The sequence below is a fragment of the Mustela nivalis genome, assembly GCF_964662115.1.
Source record: "Mustela nivalis genome assembly, chromosome: 13".
NCBI classification, from domain to species: domain Eukaryota; kingdom Metazoa; phylum Chordata; class Mammalia; order Carnivora; family Mustelidae; genus Mustela; species Mustela nivalis.
This window is the reverse complement of record NC_139032.1, coordinates 63,075,850-63,095,472: the sequence shown is the minus strand read 5'-3', so window position 1 is coordinate 63,095,472 and position 19,623 is coordinate 63,075,850. Positions and strand designations below refer to the sequence as shown.

Below are 19,623 nucleotides of genomic sequence, written 5' to 3'. Positions count from 1 at the left end.
CAGGACCTCGGGAGAGGATAAAAGAAACTAGCAGTATGCTACCAAAAAACGATGATTTAAAAAGTGAGGCAATTCTACTCAATTAAACTGTTTATGGACCTGCATTTTAATTCTTGTAAGAGAGATGAAGAAAAGTTTCTATTTAAAATATATAATGAATTTTCGAAATGCCAGGATTTCAGTAGAAGACTAACAATTCATATGAGCAGAAATATAAATTAAAACGGTGGAAAAAGTGCTTAATTTCTGAAGAAATGAAAATTGAAATGCAGGTGTCTTTTATTAAAGTAGTAAAACAAATTTAAAAAAGAAACATGTTGGCAAGACTTCAAGGAACAGGTAGACAAATAGCAAAAATGGACTGTTTTATAGGTATAACTTGCCCACACTAAGTTATTTACTCAACAGACTCTCAACTTAGGATGAGTTAACAATTTCTTGCTTTTTGTTGGTGCAAAAGCAATACGCATATAGTAGAAACTACACTTTGAATTTTGATCTTTCCCAGGCTAGTGGGAAGACACTCTGGTGATGCTGGCGATCAGCAGTGAGCCAGCTCCCAGTACGCCTTGGGATCACAGGCATCAACTGACACACGTACTGGACCTGTGCAGCCACTGTTGATCACTTCCAGTACAGAATGCAATGTTACATATTAAGCACTTTATTATAAAATAGGCTTTGCATTGGATGATTTTGCTCAAGTAGGGTATTATAAGTGTTCTGAACGTGTTTAAAGTGTGCTTAGGATTTTTCAATTCAGAGAAGTTTATTGAGCTGTATCCCCTTTGCAAGTTGACGAAAGTCTATATTCCTACTCTATTGGAGACAACTCAAAGGAAATACTTAAAAAAAGAAGGCTGATAGGTGAATCTGCTTGGCTTATATTGGTCTGTTTTACTACAGTGCAAACTTGTTCATAGCATGAGTGATAATTAGGGGAATATTGTTAAAATAAGCAAGTTGTGTTGGTTCATACTATTTTCGTCAGAATGTTTTGAAGCCATCAAAAAAAAGTGTTTTCACCATTAAAAAAGAGTGATTTAGGGGCACCTGGGTGGCTCGGTCAGTTAACTGACCAACTCTTGGTTTTGGCTGGGGGTCATGATCTCAGGGTTCTAGGTGGGGGGGGGGGGGGAGTCTCCTTCTCTCCCTCTGCCCCACCCCCTAGTCACATGCTTGTGCGCTCTCAAAATATTTTTTAAAAGGGAGAGAATGCTTTAGTGGTGTGTGAAGACCTCCCCCAACCTAAAAAGCAAAGGAGGGTCAGTTTCATGACCTTGAGAAGTGCTTTGCTTTTCACAGTATTAAGCTGTCCAGTGGAGTGCCCATGTGGTTGAAGACATTGTGAGATTTTCCCTTATGCTTGGGCATTGGGGGGGAGGGGTGAAAAAGCTACATCCTGATTTAAATTATTTTGATAAAATTGGTTCTACTGGCAGTGAATGCCCTCAAGGACCTCAGTTCATATCTCAAAAAAGGACTTAAGGCTCTAGGTTAAGGCTACATAGGTTAACCTTGCCTACACAGTGATGGAGGCTGAAACAGTGGTAGTATCTTTCTTCCAGGGTTTTTATAGTACTCTGGTTGCAGAGCTACATTGTTTTAAGTGGTGAGGCCCTAACGCTGTTTTTCCCTTGAGCCCTGTCATTTTTAGCGTGATTTTGCAGAATATGAGGTTTTTTTAGTCACATATGTTACGGAAAATATATAAAATGCCCAACAATAAGGGATGGTTAAGTAAGTTTTAGGACAGCCTCCCAATAGACTAATGTATCTAATAAAATAAGTGTAAAAAAATTTGCGAAACAAGTGCAAGAACTGGAACACAAAACTGAGCATCTGCAGTACATGATGATAACTGTATAGCAATGTTCAGCATATACCTGGCCTCTGAGAGTTATGGTAGGACTGTAGGTAAAATTTAAAGAAAAAAAAATTTCTTTAATGTTTGAAGTTGGTAAAATAGAGGTAAGTCCATTTTAGCAGTTTAAGCTAAATTTTTACTTTACTTTTGTTTTAGAATTCCTGGAAAACTCAAGCAATTCGTATTTGACTTACATTCTGGAAAATTGCACAGAGAATTCCATCATGGTCCTGACCCAACTGATATAGCCCCAGGACAGGTAGGACTCTTTTTTCTTTTTTTTTTTTTTCCAGTGGGAACGCTCTTTTTTCTGGTTAGCCTTGAGGAGGATCTGAAGCTCTTGTACAGGCTTGAGTTTCTGCTCCTAAAGATCTCTATAATGAAATTCTGAATAGACTCTAGATAATAAATTGTTCCTTTTAAAATTAATTTTTAAAATTACAGAGCTTCAGTAAAGTTTCAAGAATGATACAAAATAGTTTCTTGATCACATAAACAGAAGTGTCCTGTGAGTATGTCCTGTGGAATATGGGTAAAAGGATTAAATACAGTTGGCTTCAAATACGGAAGTAGGAGATAAGAAGTAGAAGTAGATAGATCAGTGAAGAAGTCAGTGGATTCTGTTAACTGGGCAGGTCTTCCTCTGTGGCCAGGAGACTGACCACACTACAAAGAAAATAATGATACGGTATTCTTGCTAAACCATCCTAAGCACCTTCATCAATACAGTATTTATAATTTTTAAACTTAAGGTTTAATGCAGCTTTTCATTTGAGAATTAGAATGCTTTGCAACTATTTATGAAAATTTTGTATTTGCTTTTCATGTAACTTTTAGCCTGATTTGACTGTTTCTACCTTGTACCTTCTGTTACAAATAATTTCTCTGTTCCTGCTTTGTTAAACACCTCTAAAAATTGCATTTGGATACATTATTGATTTATATCATGTCTGTTGCCATTATACTGAGAGGGAAGATGACACAAAACAAAACTCTTATTTCATATGCCCAGAACTTCATTGTTTTGCCTAAGGAACCTCCACATAGAAAAATAAAAGCTAAGTCAATTTTTCCTGAAGAATCAAATTAAGTTCAATTGTCAAGAATTCCCTTTAGGAATCCAATGACATGCTTCTTCCTTGAAGTCTGAGGTCAGATTTTTCTTTGATAATTAAGCAACTATAGAAGCAAACCATTTGTTGGCAATAACCCATAGGTGATTATTTCCCTCAGGAAAGTAGGCCTGCTTAATATTTTATCAGATTAGGGAAAAATGTTACTTACCATTATTATATTATCCTGATTTATTTCAACTTTTCCATTAGACAGTGAACTTCTATTTTATAGTGATATAATTATGGCTTAAACCAAACATGTATCTCAGTAAAAATACAAATGAAAAATGTATTAGGGAAGGGGGGTGGACATGACAAAATAAAATGGGAAATTTGCAGACATTGCTTCCCATTAATAATGGAAATAAGCCAGTATCCATGGTATGTAACATGGACACTGTGTTAACTACAGGGGATATTAAAACAGTGATGGTGTATTTGGTCATGTGGAGATAAGGAATAGACAACACACTGCCTTTCCTTTGAAATTCTTGGAAGTCACTCTTAGAGTTCTGTGTATTTTTGTCTATAGTTGATGCACAAGTAAAATACTATAGAAATTAATTTCTTACAGTATGGAAGTGTTTATTTTCCTCCTTATGTCAACTAAATTCTGGTATCTAGGTATCGCTAAATGAAAGTTCTTTCGGTGCCTTTAATCCTCTTTGAGGTCATTTTTAAGAGAGAAGGGTTTGGGCCATCTTAGTCATGGTGGTGCTGCTTCTACAAAACAGTGTAGGAAGGCACTTAGGAGTCAGGTATTTTGTTTCCTTCCACTGCACCTCAGGAACTGTCGACAGGTCCAGAGGTTAAGGGCTCTGTAGCAGCCCTGCCCTGGAGAATATTAGTAAAGGCATTTGGATAGGGAAAGTAAGATTTCAAACTTAACTCTTATCTTTGGCACACAGTAGCTATCTTCATTAAGCAAATAATTACAAGACAACTACCATTTGTCTGATACTTTTATTAAAACAGTGTAACTCCACAAAATATATTGATATGTTTTATTCTTTCTCTTGTAGCAAGTCCAAGATGTAGCAAGCAGTCCACCTGAGAGCTCCTTCCAGAAATTAGCACCCAGCGAATATAGGTATACTTTATTGAGGGATCGAGATGAGCTTTAAAAACTTGAAAAACAATTTGCAAGCCTTTCAAACAGCAGCATCAACTTACGTGGTGGAAATAGTAAACCTATATTTTCATAATTCTATGTGTATTTTTATTTTGAATAAACTAAAAGAAGTTTTGGGTTTTTAATTTTTTTTTTCTCCCCCTGACTCAAAATGCATTGTCATTTAATATAGCCTCTTTTTAAAAATCTGTTAGGGATAAAAAAATAAAAATAAAAATCAGAGGCCTATCTTTGCTTTAAATCTGTCCTTTAAAATTTTTATAAATCAAGTGAAAGGTGACATTGCCAGAAACATACCATTAACTTGCACTGCTAGGTAAGGGAGGACTTAGGGATGTCTCCTGTGTAGTATGTGCTTTTCTTTATATACAATCAATCCTGTTGGTATTTTCATTGTCACATTTCTCAAAGCTAAGAGGGTATATATTCTGGATACTTGGGAGGGGAATAAATTAAAATTTTCACACTGTGTACTGTGTTTTACTGATTGGCTGGATATTGCTTATGAAAATTCCACAGTGGTATTTTTTGGATTCTTAATATGTAACTTAAACATACTATGAAGAGGAGGAGAGCCATAAGCCAGAACATTTGGCGGAATTGTCCTTATGAATTAAGAAAAAGAAAATGAAAAGTGTTATTAAATTTCTTTGTGTTTATCTAACAAAATGGCATATGGATGGTATTTAAATCTTTGAATTATACCTAAATCTGAGATACTGGTAGAGCAGGTTACCAGTGTTGAACCAGATTATTTTTAAGGCTCCTCCTATCATGACACATTAATTTCCAAAGACGAAAACCAGCAGAGAAATTGTATTTCAGTAATTCTAATCTTCTATCTTGTAGAGTCTTGTTGTAGGTGTATAGATCAAAATCAAAGACAATAAGGCACATAATTTTTTTTTCCCCATTGTAAAATTGTTAGAGGACCCTACCCCACTAGATTCCCTGATTTCCCAGGCCTGCAATGTATAGTCAAATGGGTTCCTGTGCCAGGCCTCAGTACTGCCAGGGAACAAAACCAGAGGGAGAGGACCCTCCCTGTCATATCAGAGGCCCAATGCCCAAGGAAGACAGGTTCAAAATTGGCTTTCCTCTGGGCCTGGGTTGGTGCTATAGGCCAAGAGTCATTTTATACTTGGAGTCTAAGTCAATCCCAGTTTGGGGAAAGATTATTTTTAAGCTTAAAAGGCTGACATGTGCCATTATATGTAGTGTGTAATATATGTAACATCTTCCAATTCTTTTAAAATAAAGTTGAATATTTATAATGCATATTTAATGATTGTTGTTTTAAAAAAATCAGCCTAGAATTCTTAGTTATGCATGACTTATCCATCATTTCATTCAGAATAATAAATGTTGTTAATAAGGTGATAAGGGGCATGTTTAGTATATCTTACCAGATTGTTAATTAGAAAAGCAGGACAGAGCTTCCTCAAGGTTGAGTCTTAGTTCTGTTCAATTCATTGCTTCTAATTAATAACTCTGAAATCAGAGTTGTAGTCTTCAGGTCAGATGATGGACCAAATCTGAGGCAGTTAAAATGAAAATTCGTGAACATTCAGCAGGGCAGCATACAACACCAAGAGCAGCATATGCAATTAACTGGAATAAGTTTATAATCCTGTAATTGGTTTTAAAAATATTTAAACAAAAGATAAACACTCAAATATTGGATTGCAGAGAGCTGACTTGAGAATAGTTATTATGAAAAAGGCCTCAAGGAACACAGGTTCAGTGTGATCGAAGATAACAGAGTGGCTGTTAAATTATATTTGAGGCTGCATGATTTAGCTTTTCTGCATATTGGGTCTTAAATGTTTATTGAATAAGTGAGCTGCAAAGTGATATTGGGTAATTTTTGTACCCTTCAAGGGCTGAGCACTCATCGGGACTGGGTGCCCCATTTTATAAAAGGGGGTTAAAAAGCTCAAGTACAAAACACCAAAACGCATTAGAAAAGATAAGTTTTTGCGGGGTGGGGGTGGTGAGGAGGCGTGTGGCTAAGAAAATGAGAACGGAAGCTAGAGAAAGAATGGGAGCTGATTGTACAGGGGCTTGAATGCCAAGCTAAGAGGTTTTTACTGTATCTTACAGGCAGCAGAGATCCACTCACAGATTTTTAAGCCAGGAAGTATGTTCATGTTTAAGTTTGAGAAAGAATATTGTGGCCAGAACTAAGAGATGGAGAGGAATAGATACGACAGATGACAAAGATGTAGATTCCAAAGGGATTTGTCACCAGCTGGACTTACAAAGAGAAAGTCCAGGAATGTAGAACTCCCAATTTAAGACTTCTTCCCCTCTGAACTAGGCACCAGAAAATGGTCTGGGTGCAAGTCTCCTCGTCTGTCCAGTCTGCTTTGGGCCTCAGGCTCCTCAGCTGTGAAGAGGATGCAGGACTGAAGAGCAACTGAGTTGCAAAACCCAAGCTAGCAGCAGTCCCTTCTGCCTGTCAACCTGCTACATTTTTTGAGTTTTTAAAAAATTGCTCTAATAGTGAGGGGACCATAAAAAGATGAAAACTTTCTTTACATGAAATTCTAAACATGTTTCAAATAGTTAAATGAACCTGTAGAATAAGCATCTAAACCATCTCATTGAGCTCCATGATGAAGCTGTCAAAGATCACATACAAAGGAAGGAAAAATTGGCATGATAAAGGCCAAAAAGAAGAGTGAAATATAAAAATATGTTGAAATATAAAAGCTGAATGAGCTTTGCATAAAGTGCTAAGTTTGCCCAGAAGGCATTAAAAAAATAGAAAAACCTGAGGGCAAAAAAATAGAGGAAAGAGTGTAATGGATTAACAATTAAGAAAAGCAGAATAACTCAACTTGTATTTTTTCTCAGACAAGGAAATGTAGTCTAGTGTGGCTAAAATAAATTGACATTAAACAAAAAAGCAAAAGTGAGAAGTAAAAACAATCCTGCCACCTTAAACGATTTCACGGCTCTTTGGACCAAAGCGTATCCCAAAGAGCTGCTGGAAGTTACAGGTGCTCTGGTAGCAGCTGCTGGAAATCATGAAGAATTTGTGGCAACAGAAGACTGGAAGTGAACATAAAGTATTCCCGCTCTCAGAATAACTAAGTTAAGTTGCTGTAGCTATCTTTCTAAATAAACCTCTCGTGAACCAAACTGAAATGTTAGTAATCTATATTTGGGGAAAGGGTTTATTTAAATAGGTGATAAGAATAAAACTAACCAATTTTAAGCCCAATAATTAAAGACCCTGAAGACAGTAAGTCGTTTCAGGACTTACATTGTTTTATGCTGGTTATAACTTTTATGTGTTCATTAAAACAGGTTGGATAGGACCTCTGCTTGGCAACTGTTTTTTAGCTGTGTTTGAATTTTTGTATGTATTTCCAAGTAATAAAACTATATTTATAAAATATTTCTATATTTTAGACTTTTTACTAATTCAGTGTGTCATAAATATCATAATGTGAACATTTTACTCTGAATCCAGATGACCAGTCACAAGCTTTTCCAGTTTTTATTTTTTAGATTACTTAATAACTTGAGTCAGAATGGGAAGCTTTATGAATCCTTATGTTGATAGCTCAAACCTGGCCTTCAGTTGGAAGCGCCAAAGCTCCACATTGCAGAGCACTTTGGGGGAGGGTGGCCTGCCCTTAGACAATAGGTTTTGGAGAGGAAGAGGAAAAGCGCAGCCTACAAACAGCTTTTCTAAAATGCCCCTCTCGGGACACCTGGGTGCGCAGTCAAGTAAGCATCTGCCTTCGGCTCAGGTCATAATCCCAGGTCCTGGGATCCAGTCCCACGCTGGGTTTCTTGCTCACCGGGGAGCCGGCTTCTCCCTCTGCCTGCCACTCTCCCTGCTTGTACACACTCTCTCTCTCTCTCCCCCCCTCTCTCTAGTGAATAAATACATAAAATATTTTTTTAAAAAAAATGTCCCCTCTCCTTCTCCCCTGCCTGGCCTAATAAACTTGTCTATCTACTCTTCAGTGCCCAGGACAGTTACCACCCACTGTGGTCCCACAGCCCTCTGTGTATTTTAGAGGATCCAGTCTAATTCATGTACAGAAGTACATGAATCCCTTTCCCTTATATCATGTGAATGTCAAAGATGCAGGAACTCCTCTAATTTTGTATTCCCAGCAAGCTAGAGCACCATAGGGTCAATAATTCTTACGGAAAAATAAAAGCCAAATTACATAATAAATGAACAAAGGGCAAGAAATTATCTCCATAACTAGAATGGACTCTGCTCCAGGAAAATTAATAGAGACTGCCCTTTTTCTCTATTAATAACTATACTGTAGGGGTGCCTAGGTGGTGCAGTCAGTTAAGTATCAGGCTCTTCGTTTCAGCTCAGGTTGTGACCTCAGGGTTGGGGGATGGAGCCCTGCATGGGGCTCCACACTTAGTGGGGAGTCTGCTTGAGAACTTTCTCCCTGTGCCCCTTTTGCTCTCTCCCTCTCAAATTAATAAATCATAAAAAAATACCTTGCAGTAATAGTAAAGCATTGCTAGGAACTGCTGCCCTGTGTTCCAGCTCTGGGCTACTCAGAAGATCGTGTACTTGCCTATTTGTGCTGTGTCTCATTTTACTTAACTGGGATGGGTGACAGGAAGGAAACTGCGTGGCCATTCTCCTGATGCCATCTGTAAACTTCTACATGACACAGGGAGGACCAGATCAATCTTGGAAGCCTGATACTACGATTGTTTTCTTGCCCTAACCACTGCCCAGAAAGACATCTATTCTGACTTACCAATTCTTCATTATCTTCATAATGAGCATGGCTTTCTGATTTAACACATTGTTTAATAGTCCATTTCAGAATTTTTCTAGATTATAAGGTAAATTACCTGGTCTGTGGCTTCTGAAATAGAACTTAACCCCTTAAATTTTAAACTTTTGCCCAAGCTCTGTGTTCTGGCACCTTTTTTGTTTTCTGGTCCCTCAGAAATTACGGGTAGTGCTTTACAATCACATCTGTAAGTTCCCACTAACCTTAGAGGATGCTTTTTATCTAAGCCTAGAAAAAATAAATTCTTTTATCAGATGCTTTTTTGAGGGGGGGGGGAACAACTCTGCACTTACTTTCATTGCCTTTATCACTAGGGTGGCCATGTAAGATTTTCATCCAAACCAGGACGTTTGAGAGTGAAAAGCAGCATTAGTAATAATTACACTAGGACGCAATGTAAAAAAAAGACTGTCCCAGACAAACAAGGATGTATCATCACCCTATTCCCACCTGCACCTGTTCTACAGTTTCATGTTTGGGTATCATTCTTACCAGAGATGAAAAAGATTTACTCCGGGGCGTCTGGGTGGCTCAGTTAAGCAGCTACCTTTGGCTCAGTTTGTGGGATCAAGCCCCACTTCGGGTTCCCTGCTCGGTGGGAAGCCTGCTTCTCCCTCTCCCACTCCCCCTGCTTGCGTTCCCTCTAGCTGTGTCTCTGTCAAACAAATACATAAAAATCTTAAAAAAAAAAAAAAAAAAAGATTTACTCTCAACCAGTCATGTGTCATCATAAGACCACATTCTTTTTTTTTTTTTAAAGATTTTATTTATTTATTTGACAGAGAGAGATCACAAGTAGGCAGAGAGGCAGGCAGAGAGAGAGGAGGAAGCAGGCTCCCTGCTGAGCAGAGAGCCCGATGCGGGACTCGATCCCAGGACCCTGAGATCATGACCTGAGCCGAAGGCAGTGGCTTAACCCACTGAGCCACCCAGGCGTCCCATAAGACCACATTCTTAATGAGCCCTTTTAAAAAGGCATTTTAAGAATTCTTGGTATTTCGGGACGCCTGGGTGGCTCAGTTGGTTAAGCAGCTGCCTTCGGCTCAGGTCATGATCCCAGCATCCTGGGATCGAGTCCCACATCAGGCGCCTTGTTCAGTGGGGAGCCTGCTTCTCCCTCTGCCTCTGCCTGCCATTCTGTCTGCCTGTGCTCGCTCTCTCCCCCTCTCTCTCTCTGATAAATAAATAAAATCTTAAAAAAAAAAAAAAGAATTCTTGGTATTTCTATAAAGTCTCTACTCATTTTAGGTGTCTCCCTAACATTATTCTTGTAGATCCCTTTTTCATTAATGTGCTATTCCTTTAAACTTTAGGAAAAAACAGCAACAATTATAATAATAGTAGCCACTTATATTCGTACAGTTACGGCACACCAACCTCCATTCTAGACACTTAACATGTATTAATTTTTTTTCATCTTCATGACCGCCCTGTAAGACAGGCTAGGTATCAACAAGGAAGGGAAAATTCAAGAAGGGGAAGGCTAGAGAAGTCCTGAGTTGCTGACCCTCACCCTAACCCAAATAACAGGCAGCAGTCGGTTAGAAACAAACGTAGAGAAGAAAGGAAGGCAACTAATGTGCTTGAAGAATCCCTAAGTGCCAAGCACTCTATTCCTTTTTATTCCTATCAGCTCACTGAGAGGCTGTTTTGTGGGAAACGTACATTAACTTGGGTACTGGAGACCTTGGTCAAAATCCTGCTCCATGCCTTTAACTTCACCTCTGCCCTTTCTTAATTCCAGTCTCTGCCTGCCTAACAGAGCAATTAAATTCCTGCTGCTACTCTGTTTCAGTGCTAGGCCATCAGATTATAAATCCTTCCTGGGTGCCTACTGTTCTGACCCCATCAATCCTATGGTTAAGACAGAAGATAAACCCAACTTTTCCATACACTTCTTCAGGTCCTATATCTTCTCTAAGTCAAGACTTTTAGCTGAAATAAGAGAAATATCTTTACCTCCAAATGCTTAAATGTCCAATTCCTGGCTCCCAAGTCTTGGAGGTGTTTTCCAGATTTCTTCTGTTGCATCACTCCGTCCTAAGTTAATGTACAAAAGTGAGTACTGAGCAAAGGTCTGATAGATCTTAGAAGGCTTTTTCACATTTCCATACGTATCCACCGAGATACGTATGGCACAACACACGTGCTAGGCCCTCATAATTCATTACCCTGAAGTTTCTTGGGGCGTATCATTTCTTTCCCTCTTCTCATCACTGTTATTTTAAGTGATAAAATATTCTAACAAGCAGATGATCTAGTCCCTGCCCTGAAAGCAGCTTAAAATCTAGTTGGTAAGATCGTATCACCACAAATGGAAGAAGTTTATAGCTATGAAGAACATTGCAGAATTTGCCACAACTGAATGAAGCCAGTGAATTGTAGTGGTTAAGAAGTAGTGTAGAAATGGGAAACTGGACCATGAAAGTCTTGGGCACTAACAGGTAAGTTTCATGGCTATTTATTTTCTCAGTGGGTTTTCAATATTTATGGAATGAATAGGATGACAGGACGAAAACAGGCATTCAGTATGAAGTAGGGGATCTCACAGTGGAGAGACACGCAAGCACAAATCATTTCTTGCATGTGGGAAAGGAAAGCAAATATGTTAAATATGCCACACACTCCAGCAAGGTGAGGTTTACTAACTTCCTTGGCAAGGAAGGCAAAAGGAAGAACTCCTAGGGTTCTACCAGTCTTTCCTGATACAAACCAACAGATCGATTCCTTTAAACAAATAATTATTAAGTTAAAAACATGTATAACCACCCCAGTCTACACTTCCATCTTCATCACTCTCAAGTTTAGCTCCTTGGTTTTCTCTGAGCACACTACGTTCTTTCATGTTTTCAATCCTTCGTACATGGAACTCCTCTGCCACCTCGAAGCCCACAGCTCCCTCCAGTCAGCCATAACCTTCTTCCAGGCATCAAGAAAAGTACATGAGCTTGGGTATAGGAGACCTTGGTCAAAATCCTGTCAAACGCCTTCCTCTTACCAAGCTTTCCCCTTCTCTTCCAGGCAGCAAATCACTCCATCTTTTGTGCCTTCATCCTACTTTGTTTATTCTTCTTTTAAGGTACTAACCACGTGTTACTGTGATTTACTTGCTTTACGTACCTGAATTCATTAGCTTGAATGATTTAACAAGGGTAGATTCCATAGGTCTAAGATTTTTCTACGTATGGTGGCCCTGGTATGCAACACACAACAGGCATTCAATTCAGTATTTGTTGAATGAATTTATTGCATGTTTCCTTATACAAGCACCACTCAACAACACAATTCAGTAAGCTTTACAGAATTTGTAGATATTCTCACCATTGGGCCTTTTCTTGTGCTGACCCTTGCTAACATCAAGGGTTTAACAATAAAACGGAAAATAGCTTAGAGGGTTTAATTAATGAAACCCAGGTAAACATCTTTTTAATGATTGACCATAATACAAGAAAATCTTAAGTACTTGAGAAATGTATGAATAACGTATATTCTTGAGTTGTTTTTCTCAAATATTTATTAGTCAGGTTTCTCACAGGAGCTAGACAAATGGTCCATTCAAGGCTGGAGTATCTATGCTGCTGAAGAGAAATCCCTATGCTCTGGCTATCAGATGCACAGGTGACAAAACTGACAATTTTAGGGGTTAATAAATTAAATGTAATTTCTTCTGGAGGGACAAAAGATTTTCCTTAAGAAACAACTTTTAGGCTGATCAGTTGTGTAAAATGCAGTACTACAGAATTTTACAAATGTAAACAGTTTATTACCAGTTCATAATTTCACCATGGGAAAAAAACCCTTAAAATCATGTTTATGGAATGTCTGATTCTCAGTGGCACTGTCAGTTGGTGAGTTTGAAGAGATAAAGCTAGAGCCAGAATAGGGAAAGTTGTGAATGCTCACCTAAGGGTTTTGAACTTTATTGAGTATTCAGGGGAGCCACTGCTGAAATATTTCAGCAGAAAAATGGCCAAGGGACCTGGTTTTCATTTTTGTGGCACTGATGTGAGGAATGGCTTAAAGTTGGGGGAAGTGAGATAGGGGGTAAGAGGTAACACAGTCTTTTACTAGAGTGATGACTATGAACATATTTAGAAATAGATGCAACTAATATTCAAAGTAGAATTGACAGAAGCCAGTAAGAAGCTACATATGAAGAATGGGGGAGTGTCAAGTTGCTAACTACTGAGGTTTATGGTTGGCAAATCCCAGACTGGAATAGGAGAAGGCAGCCACCGCTGAGAAAAAAGGCTTATCAGGGGAAAGACAAAGCCCAAATTAGCACTGTGTTCTCCTAATGCCCCATCCAATTTTCTTTTCACTATAGCTACTGCCTGATCTGGAATTTTAGCTTGTCTGAAAGACCGTAAGCCTCAGCATACAACTTGATATGGCAGAACAAAACTTCAGTTGAATTACTTTGAGGGTTTTTGTTTTTCTTAGACCTTGGTATAATTCTAGCTGTTGTGCCAACTAGCTTTGATCTTGGGCAAATCATTTTTATTCAATTTATTTCTTTTGTTAATTTTGCACAGATATATCTATCTCCAAAAATAATTTGAGAGTGGCAATGGGGACAATAATATTCATCTTTTGCCTTGATCGTTTATAATACTGAAGAAGTTCCTCTGTAAAATGGTGTCAAATTATTGAATATAAACAGCAAGAACCACCTGTTAGAAACAAAATGTTGTTAAAAACACAAACAGAACCTAAACTGCTTACATTAATTTAGGCTCCCAGGGAAGCTTTCCTACCTTTTATTAGTCCTATGATTCCTTACAAACATTATCTAACATTCATTAAGTACCAGAGAGCTAAAGCCACATGGTACCTTAAGAGAACACGTCCATTTCACAGGAGAACCTTTCCCCCAGGCTTTTCATCATCCTTTCTCCCAGATTTTATGTGGCAGCAATGAAGGGCAAAGGAGACCCTGAGAAACACCTTTCAGTTTTAAGTTAACACAAAGCATGGCTTGGTGCGGTTTCTGTTCTGTGCGGAGAAATGCTGCACATTTCATACTTACATTTCAGGTTTCCTCACCTTCCTGTGATTGGTATGACCAGTCCTTACTCCTGTGCAAACTACTTATGGCACAGGCAGCCCACAGAGATAGGTTTTCAGACTTGCAGGTGTCTCCCTTTATAGCATTCAGCTTCAGTATACCAAAAGTTCTTGCTCTAGGAGCTCTGGCCAGCATACCCACTGTCTGGGCACCTGCAGGTTATCGGCTCCAGCACAGGGAAGTAGGAGAGCAAAACCATCAGAAGAAAAGCAAAACTAAGAATGGAAGAGAGGAGAGGTCATAAGGACAACAGGGTGTAATCCATGACTAATACACACGGAGATGGCTCTTCTATTTACTTTGCAAAATGTCTTTGGAGGCAATTCCAAAAGAAAAGTTTCAAAAATGTTCTAAGTAATAATAGTGTCACTAGTGTAAGTACGTGACTTCCCAAGAGTACCATTTTAAAAGATAGAAATTATTTGATTCTATGAGTTATGATAGGTTTAAGAAAAAAAACATTTCATTTTTAATACAAAAAGCATCGCTGAAGAGATGGCTATAACCCATGGTATACAAGGAAATTTGTAGGACATGTAGGTGGGTTAGAAGCATTTTTAATTTTACAGTCTAAGGACCAAATTCAGCACTAGGTACTTCTGCATCAGCCACTATTAAAAACTTAGAGGCTGCAGGACAGTTCCTGAAAAGACTAAAAACAAAAAACTGCAAATGCACATGTAATTTCACAGCAAGCCTGCCTTACAGAATATACTGGTATTCGGGTGAAGCAGGATGAATGGCCCACCTCGATTTTATGTACAGAAGTAGCATAGTGGGGGAATAACAGATTTTTGTAGTTCAAGAGACCCAGTTAACATCCCCCTGGCTTCAACATTTCACAGCTGAATAACCCTCTGTAAGTCATTTAACTTCTCTGAGACTCTGTTTCCTTACCTGTAAAATGCCTAGTGAAGTGCCTGGAAAACAGAAGATATTCAATAAATATCAGTTTCTCCATAGGGTGTTTTCTTCTTTTCAAACAAAGGGTCACAACCCATTGGTAGATTATGAAATCAATTTGGTAGGTTGCAACCAGCAATATTTTAAAAACAAATAAAAAATATTGGAGTACACTATACGTAATAGTATTCTCCATTATAAATAAACTGAGTTTTGATATAAATGCATTTTTTACTGTGGGTTACAACCACAAAGTTTTAAAGTGTGCTCTACAGAAAAATTCTCAGATTATTATATCACAAAGTCTTTAGAAAAACAAAAAAGGTCTTTAGGAGCACTACCTTTTTCCAGTGGACCGCTATACACCACCCCACTCATTCTGCACTTTCCCCCCTGTGATCTAGTTTTGTAACTGGAAGTTTGTACCTCTGTAAATTTTAAGAACTTAATCAAAGTAACCCTTACCTTCTAACTTGAATATAGTAAAAATAAGACATGAATCACAGAGAAGATGAATTTAATCGGATACCCTAGGGCATTAAATTCAGTTTAAGATTGGTTTCTGTGTCATATTAATTAGTTCATACCTCTAAACACTTGATAGTTTATTATAGTTGATTAAACACTTCTAGAAAGTTCTACCAAAGGTTAGCTTTTAGATTCTATTACAGGGAAATTAGACAGAATTTCTAAATGGTTTTAAATTATAAGACTTTTTAAAACAACTAAAATTTGCCTGAGCATGAAGGCTGGTAGGGTAATATTCCAATCCTGATGAGTAATAAAAATCAAAAGGCCTATTTGAGCACATAGAGTGGTGTCCCAAACTGGCTGATGAAAAATGAGAGATCCTCAAACAAAATATAAACTTCAGTTACAGGCCTCCTCTCTCCTCCAGTTCCCAGTGTAAAACTAGCCTGACAGGATAATAAGTCCCTAGGGCCATTAAGATGGTGGGCTAAAGGTAGGGGCACCTGGGTGGCACAGTCAGTTAAGGAACCAACTCTTGGTTTTAGCTCGGGTCATGATCTCAGGGTTGTGAGATCCAGCCCCGCATCAAGTTCCATGCGCTCAGTCTGGAGTCTGCTTAAGATTCTCTCCCTCTTGCTCTGCCCCTCCCTCTCAAGCTGTCTCTAAAATAAATAAATCAACCTTTAAAAAAAAAAAAAGGATGGTGGGCTAAAAAGCATAGCCAATTGTGGGTTGGCAGAGAGGGAATGATATGGAGCAAGGAAGACTGGGCCATGTTGAAGGGAAGAATACTCAGAAATTACAGAATTCAATAATTACAGCTGAATCTTGATGAAACTGTATCTTAAATTCTTTGTTTTAGCTGACCAGGCCAGACTGGCCATCGTTGGAGTTACTCTATGGGACTGAAGTTTAGCAATCTTGTTTTAAAAAAGCACCCTGGATGAGTCTGATCCTCATTCTGGTTTGAATACCCTGTGTTAAAGGGACAGCAAAGATCAGAAAATATTTTACAAAGTGTAGTTCCAAAGTAATTATCCTAGCCTTACAGGTATCCAGTATCAAATACCGTATCAGAACTGGACACTTATTCAAGGCACTTCCTTCTTGGTACTATACTGAAGATACAATTCTCAGACAGCAATACTTGATATTTTCCAGTTATTTAATGCCAGTAAGAAATGATGCTTTCTCTTCATTAGAATTCATTGGTAAAAGTAAAAAAAAAAAAAAATTGTAAGTCTGGCTATATTAGACAAAGAAAAGTATCAAGCAAACAATAAAAATTATTAAGAATAACTCAACAAGAGAGAAATGATAAGCATTCAACCACCTGAGGAATCTGTTTGGCTCCTGAGCTCACACATTTTGTGGTACAGGTGACCATTCCTCTACTCTCAGAAAACAGTAAAGATTAAGGCAAAAGGTGGCTCCTTCCTATTTCAAATGAACTGGGGGTACAGGATGAGGCTACCTGTGATTTTCAATTATTTTTTCACAAAATTAAAACCTTTTTGTTATTTGGGTTGGGCGGGGCCATGTTTGCTGTCAATGTCAAGTATTGGAATTAGCACCACAAATCCTTCATCAGGATCACTCTTGGCACCAGGCTTTGTCTATCATCTTGAATATGAGGAAAGGTGAGCAGGAACGCCACTCCCGGGAAGAGATAACAGCTGGGAAAAGTAAAGCATAGGAGACAGCAAAGCCTGGGGAAAAGGATGGTGGTTAACAGAAGTGAGGTAGAAAGCTAGTTCTTAGCTCCCCAAAAGGCCAGCTGAAAAGACACAGGGTCAGAGATTCCCCGCATGGCCGGTACATCAGTCTCTTAAAATTGTAAGATGCCCCAAGAAATGATCTGGTACCCCCTGCTACCTGCTTATTTTTTACCTCAAACTCTAACAATGTTGGAAATATTTGAGATTTCCTTTCTTTCTTTAACCTAGAGGTTATAGGAAGGGATGAATGGATATGGGAGACAATACAAGAAAGCAGATTAGGAGAAAAGTCCTCATTACACATGGGTAGAATTCACCCCACAAGTCAAAGAACTTTGCAGAATTACAAGGGAGGGAAGGCAGAGGGCACTAGATTTTTGAGTTGTTAAGAGGCAGGCTGACAGACCAAGCTTAGTGACTGGCTTAATAGTCTCCTATCACTTGAGATTCTGTGTTCTTTATTTAAAAAGATAGAAGGAAGAGTTCAAAGAAGCCAGTGTCACAAATTAAGGTATCTCAAAGAGAAGCTGCACCTCTCTTTCCATTTTCTTTCACTATTAGTGTCCTTCACCAGAAAATACAGGTGGACCAAACTATAAAAGGGTTCACCAAATGGACTCCATTATGTGGTTCACCTGTGCCCCTGACTAGATCCTGATTTCCTTATTTGATAAGAAAGGCTCTTGAACTCCCCATTCTTTTCTTTGTTAACAGGCCTAAATAACCTCCTATATATAAGAGATCAATAAGCATATTTTCAATATACTTAGTCTTAGGGTCTCCAAGTAGGGTTATGGAATACACCAGCCTTCCATAAACCATCATGTCCACACATCTCGAGTCCTTATCAAAGTTAAAAATTCATTTTTCACATTTCTAGGCAGAAAATCTGGTCCTTGGCAGTCTTTAAACTTTACCTGACATTACACACCCTCAGCCCAGGCTCCTCGATCTCTAACATCTCTCTAACACTCCAGCAAACAACAAAATATATCTGCTTATCACAGTTCAATCCCATTTGAGCATCTATAGCCACTATCTTGACATAATCATGTTCCAAAAGCTGACTGAGTGTCCAACAGCAGCAAAGGTCCTCATTAGGATAGACACATTGGCGCCAATAATGCTGAAGTTTGGTTTTTAACTGCATTTTTTGTCAGTTTGGCTGGGAAGATCTGGACAGCTGGAAGTGAGCTTCTCCATCATTTTCTGTTTCTTTCTTTGTATCAATTTTCCACCTGTGAAGCCCAACACCCCACCACCAAGTGCAGCTGCAATTCCTGCCACTTTGAAGCCTGCGAGGAGGCCAATCGGACCCCCTACCACTCCTCCGATGAGTGCACCTGCCACAGGCAGAGCTGCCAGCTTGTATTTTGCAGCCTGTAAAAAAAAAAAAAAAAAAAAAAAAAAATTCAATTTAGAAATTGAGTTGAGAATATCCGCCTGTGGTGATGTGCATTTTCCTCTCATTACTCCTGGCAATGCCTCTTTAACTCTTGGTACATAATGAACCTTAGAGCTCAGGAGAGGAGGCAGTATTCCACAGGTACTACAATTGTTCCCGATCTCAGAATTTGGAGAAATGAGCTACAAAAAGTGGACTACCACAAACGGATTTTACTTGCAAAACAATCAGTCCACTAACTATCTAGCAAGCTTACTTAAACAGTTTCGGCGGCTACAGATAACCCCAAAGCTTTTATGTTGCATAGACATTATTCTGTGCTATATACCTGGGGTTCTATGGGAAATAGATGGTCCCACCCCACATGTACACTCTTGCCCCTACTAGATTCTGGTGACACTTTACTCTCTGAACTTCCGCAAATATTCCCTTATAATACCAAAATGCCTTAGAGTGGGGCTTTGGTTTATCCTCTCAAAAATTTCTCTCCCGATAGAATGAATCTTAGAGTAGAATATTACAACAGTCATTGATTTCTTGCACTACCAATGTGTCATTTGTTCCTTATTTCCTTAATTGCTGGTTCGCTCCACATTAAAGAGAGCAGATCAATTGGGTTAATACTACAGATTCCTGGGAGCCAGAGTACCATTGATTTGTCAGCAGGAGCAGAATCTTACCTTCCCCAAGTTTTTGGTTCCCTCTTCAACATTCACAGCAGCTCTGTTGACATGGTCTTCAATGCTGTCAATCTTCTCCTGCTGAGACTAGATGCAAAGGAATTATGAGTGAGCATTCCTGCTGGGTAGCAGCAGTCAGCCAATACACACTATTTTAATTCCTGTAATCAGGATCCCGTGTACTACAGCTTTGCGGTCTGAATAGTGGTTCATTACTAGCGTCTGATAAACTATGCCGAAAGTATAAATTCATTTGTATAAAAAAGAGGGTGATTTAATTATTAGATAATAAAAGGGTGGCACCTTTATAGGAAAAAGCATCTCACACTAACATTCATTCAAACATACAAACATATTATTCTCCAAATGAATCTACTTTGTCAGAGAAGAAAAATCCAAATAAGCATTTACACGTCATGTTGAGGTTGATGATAAAAAACAAAAACAAAATCAAACAAAAAACTTTAACTT

General features: G+C 38.6%; 2 protein-coding genes across 7 annotated transcripts in view; one reads left to right on the top strand and one right to left on the bottom strand.

Moving 5' to 3' along the window:
• The window catches only part of ERP44 (endoplasmic reticulum protein 44), a 93,568-nt gene extending 88,176 nt beyond the window's left edge, over positions 1-5,392 (top strand). Inside the window, exons 11-12 of the mRNA XM_082696781.1 lie at positions 2,024-2,126; positions 4,005-5,392. Of these exons, the coding sequence (XP_082552907.1) occupies positions 2,024-2,126; positions 4,005-4,106 (205 nt within the window). The 3' untranslated portion in view covers positions 4,107-5,392. The remainder of the gene's footprint in view (positions 1-2,023; positions 2,127-4,004) is intronic.
• A 6,737-nt stretch (positions 5,393-12,129) lies between these two features.
• STX17 (syntaxin 17) overlaps positions 12,130-19,623 on the bottom strand; it is a 63,559-nt gene continuing 56,065 nt past the window's right edge. For all 6 annotated transcript variants that reach the window (XM_082696796.1, XM_082696795.1, XM_082696798.1 and 3 more), the window contains 2 exons: positions 19,153-19,239; positions 12,130-18,447 (listed from right to left, as the gene is read on the bottom strand). In XM_082696796.1, the coding sequence (XP_082552922.1) occupies positions 18,208-18,447; positions 19,153-19,239 (327 nt within the window). In that variant the 3' untranslated portion in view covers positions 12,130-18,207. The remainder of the gene's footprint in view (positions 18,448-19,152; positions 19,240-19,623) is intronic.